This window comes from Muntiacus reevesi, chromosome X (genome assembly GCF_963930625.1).
Source record: "Muntiacus reevesi chromosome X, mMunRee1.1, whole genome shotgun sequence".
Classification (NCBI taxonomy): domain Eukaryota; kingdom Metazoa; phylum Chordata; class Mammalia; order Artiodactyla; family Cervidae; genus Muntiacus; species Muntiacus reevesi.
In genome coordinates this window covers 33,377,256-33,381,276 of record NC_089271.1, presented here as the reverse complement: position 1 = coordinate 33,381,276, position 4,021 = coordinate 33,377,256, and the positions used below count along the sequence as shown (strand labels likewise).

The window sequence follows — 4,021 nt, the reverse complement described above, 5'->3', positions numbered from 1 at the left end:
CTGCTATGGTGTGTAACTCATTTTTATTGTCAGATAGGATAACACTGTTTGACTTTTTAATATTTCCTTTTATTATGAAACAAATTGGGGAAAGCCCAATAATTTCTTCAGGAACAAGTAATTCAGTTCCAATTGTTACATATAGATTCAGATTTTCATACTTCAACATAAAGAACTCTAAATGTGGACATAAGGCAGCAGTTATTTTTTTAATCATTACAACACTTTATATATCCAAGAATTCAGATCTCACATAGAATTATCTGCCTCAGTTGGATCCACAACTGGCCCACGACAAATAGGGCAGTTTCGATGTTCGGTCAGCCATCGATCGATACAGGCAGGATGGTATTCATGGGAACATGGAAGGATGCGCAGCATGTTTCCTGCGGTGTATTCTGTGATGCAAATGCTGCACACTTCATATGAATCATTCTCTGCAAAATATCTTAAAGGCAAGTTGTCAATCTGTGTTGCTGTAAGGCCTGTAGTTTGGTCTGCTTCACTGAATAACAGAAATTCATCTGGACCAAGGGAGGACCCAGAGTCACTATCATCAAGTATTATTGGGGTCATTTGTCCATCTTCTTGCCCAGCCTCTGATAAGCCTGTTGATAAGCTGCTTTCTTCATTGTCTACAAAGATCAGAGAACTAATTTCTGAATCTTCATCATTTGAGCTAGAAATTAATATCGGAGTAGACGCAGAACTAGAAATCGAAATGGGGCTTGAGTCAGAGATCACTATTAAACTTAAATCAGGATCATAACTAGCATTTGAAGCAGAACCAGGTCGACTATCACTACCACTGGGTCCCTGTCTTTCATTTGGTGAATCTGCCCTTTCTATGTTTTCACCTGGAGGTGAGACACTATGCTCTAAATTACTGTCAGTGTCCATAAGATTACTTGAGTAACTAAATCCTATCATTGTCTGCCATGATATACTCGGAAATGAAACAGTTGTTATATTTAAAATTCTATGAACGGGATTTCTGATGGTATTCACAGAAGCAGTCTCATTGACCTCATCAGAATATGAAAGTATAGGCTGAAATACTTCTTCCTCACTTTCTGAAGTGGTAGTTATGTTCAGTGAGTCAGATGTTAACTGAGCTCTACTAACTCTGCTGTCTATCAGAGAACATGCTGGACAATGAACTGGTTCTACTTCAAGATTGAAGGGAGTGGTTGGATTTGTTTCTATCACTTCTGAAGATTCACTACTGCACGTTGTATCTGAATCACATTCTTCATGAGAAGCATTCCTAGTTTTAAAAGTTTCAATAAGACCCATACTTTGTAACTCATGTCCAGGCATTTGCTGTCTCAATGTTTCTTCATGCCCCGTTCTAGAAAATCTCTCATTCTCACATATGAGAGTTTCTTTAAAAGTCTGAGATGGTATATGTTCATTAATACTTGGAAAAAATTCCCACCGTGAATGTGGAGGTGACCAACTGTCAGTCCTTGCTCTGGTTCTCGGATAAACTGGACTCCTACTTCTTAGTCTTCTCTGACTTGTAGCCAGTGGGAATTCCATTAATGCTTCCATTGTATCTTGTTCTGATGCAGATGGTGTTGTAAATAGTGGCTCAGATTGTGGATTTTCCAATTGTTTTTGGCTGTCTTCCGTATCTTCTCTCCTGGGAAGTTTTGCAGATGCTACACATTCATCCTCTGGATTTGAGTTTTCATCATCACAGTCAAGATTTCTTTCTAAGCCAAATCTGAGCTCATCACTATTAGCACTACTTTGGCTGTCTTCTCCCCAAGACGGATATTCTTTTTGCTCACTTGTCAAATTTGCAGATTGTCCGGAAGTGGTAAGGCCGTCTAGTAGAGAGTCATCACTGGATGCCTGATCTGAAGCATGACTCTCTGTTAATTAAAGAAGGGGGGGAGGGGCCATAAAAGAACTACCAAAATTGGAACCATCATAAAGTAGCACTCTGAAACTTGGTTTAAAAAGCAAACACAAATGAGAACTTAAACACTCAGATGTTTTCAACTGATTTCATATTTACAGAGTTGATACTTTAAAAGCTATATTATCTAGATTTATAAGTAAAGGCAGGGAAGTTTCAATTTCATCTGAAAAAGAGTACACTAATCCTAGATAAATTCAGAGGGTATCTGAAGGAAGTGTGTTTTTCAATATTTCTTCACATACACAGCCCTGTATACCACTGTGGGAAGCATGTCAAGAGACATTTTTTTTTCAGTCCACTGTCAAAACACCAAAGCAATTCTACAAGGTAAACACCAGTTAACATAGAGTGCTAGTATTTTAATTCAATTGATGTTATTGTCTAATTCTCATTCGTCTCCAACATCACTACTCCTAGGCTCTTATATGCTTTTGATAATGTATAAGTTGTTTTACAATATAAGATTATTGCCCAAATATAAACAAAGGTTATAGGTTTAAAAGTATGAATACTTCTTAATATTACCAAGGTTTTTAATTGGCATTAAGCTGAAAGTCAGAACAAATGAATAGACTGAACCTAGCATGGCACGTATAAGCCCATATTCAAGAACCAAAGTGATAGTATCCTCTTCATTAGATAGTGAAATCCTCTATTTCACACTGGGAGAGAAGGCACCAGATCTGAGGTTCCAGAAGGGTTTCTCAGCCTTAGAACTATTTACATGTTGGCACTGGGCAATTCTTATTTTGGGGAGCTACCCTGTGCATTGTGTCATATTTGGCAGCATCCCCGGCCTCTGCCCACTAGATCTAGTGACACCCATGCCTCCCTCTGTGACAACCAAAAATATCTCCAGCTATTGTCAAATGTCACTAGAGTGGGGGAGAGCAAAACTGTCCCCAGTTGAGAACTATTTGGTTAGAATATAAAATATTTCTTTTTGCTATTTTTTTTACACATCTATATAGATAGAGAGGGCTTCCGTCATAACTAAGTTGGTAAAGAATCTGCCTGCAAGGCAGGAGACCCCAGTTGGATTCCTGGGTCGGGAAGATCTGCTGGAGAAGAGATGGTCTACCCACTTCAGTATTCTTGGCCTTTCCTTGTGGCTCAGCTGATAAAGAATCCACCTGGAGAACGGGAGACCTGGGTTCCATCCCTGGGTTGGGAAGATCCCCTCCATTCCAGTATTGTGACTTGGATATTTCCATGGACTCTATAGTCCATGGGGTTTGAAAGAGTCTGACACGACTGAGTGACTTTCACTTTCATAGACAGAGAAAATAATTCGGGACATAGGAGGGATGTTCCATTGACGTACAAAACCAAAAACCAAACAAAAACCAATAGTCTACCTCACACTGTTTCCCAGTTAAAACAACCCAAATGTGAATCAGGAGAAAAAGAACCTACCCTAGCATTCTCACCGCAAACCAAGTCAATGTCAGTTCTTTTTTATGAGAAGTTCCTTACCTAATAATTTATGCCACTTCTTTATAATTTACTATTTACTATTATGAAGTGATTATCTAATACTATGAAGTTCCTTTTTCACCCCATCCTATTCCCTCCAAAGAGAAATATACCTGGATTTTCATCTGAGTTTTGTCGTAGGTTTTCTTTCATTAATTGTAGTCTCTTCAACAACTCTTCTTCTGTACTTTCATCTAGGGGGCCCAGCAAATTGTTGTCCCTCATAAGTATGCAATCTTCTTCACTCAGATCACTTACGAATCTGTAGTAATCATCTTCTCGAGTCTTTCCTTCTATATGATCTCTGCGTCGGACCGAAACTCTGTCTTCTTCGTCGTCGGAATTTGAGCTTTCCATCTCGATGAACAAGTGTAAAATTATGTGAATTTCATGACATAGTGCTGAAACGCTAAAACCGCAGTCAAACTGTGTTTACTTTATGCTTCCACCCTGGAGTGATCGGAACACACTCGGTCAGACCCTCAGCCTAAGTTTCCCGCAGCTCCGCTACTCCGCTATGGCACCTCAGCTCTGTACTCTCTGGTGAGGCAACAGTTGAGATCCGCCTCTACATCCTAACATGCTTAGGCGTTGCCTAGGCAACCATTGTCTTCC

The 4,021-nt window shown here is 39.5% G+C and overlaps 1 protein-coding gene across 1 annotated transcript; it reads right to left on the bottom strand.

Moving 5' to 3' along the window:
• Positions 1 to 249: 249 nt before the first annotated feature.
• On the bottom strand, positions 250 to 3,763 carry LOC136154066 (E3 ubiquitin-protein ligase RLIM-like). Its single transcript, XM_065916288.1, has 2 exons — positions 3,520 to 3,763; positions 250 to 1,880 (listed from the first exon to the last, which is right to left on the bottom strand). Exons 1-2 carry the CDS (start codon positions 3,761 to 3,763, stop codon positions 250 to 252), a joined length of 1,875 nt encoding a protein of 624 aa, XP_065772360.1.
• Positions 3,764 to 4,021: the final 258 nt, after the last annotated feature.

What these genes read in the sequence shown, in the direction of transcription:
- LOC136154066 (XM_065916288.1), bottom strand. Translation starts at nt 3,763, where the DNA reads ATGGAAAGCTCAAATTCCGACGACGAAGAAGACAGAGTTTCGGTCCGA. An exon ending in AAACTCAGATGAAAATCCAG is followed by an intron (nt 1,881 to 3,519) that starts GTATATTTCTCT and finishes TTTAATTAACAG; the next exon opens with AGAGTCATGCTTCAGATCAG.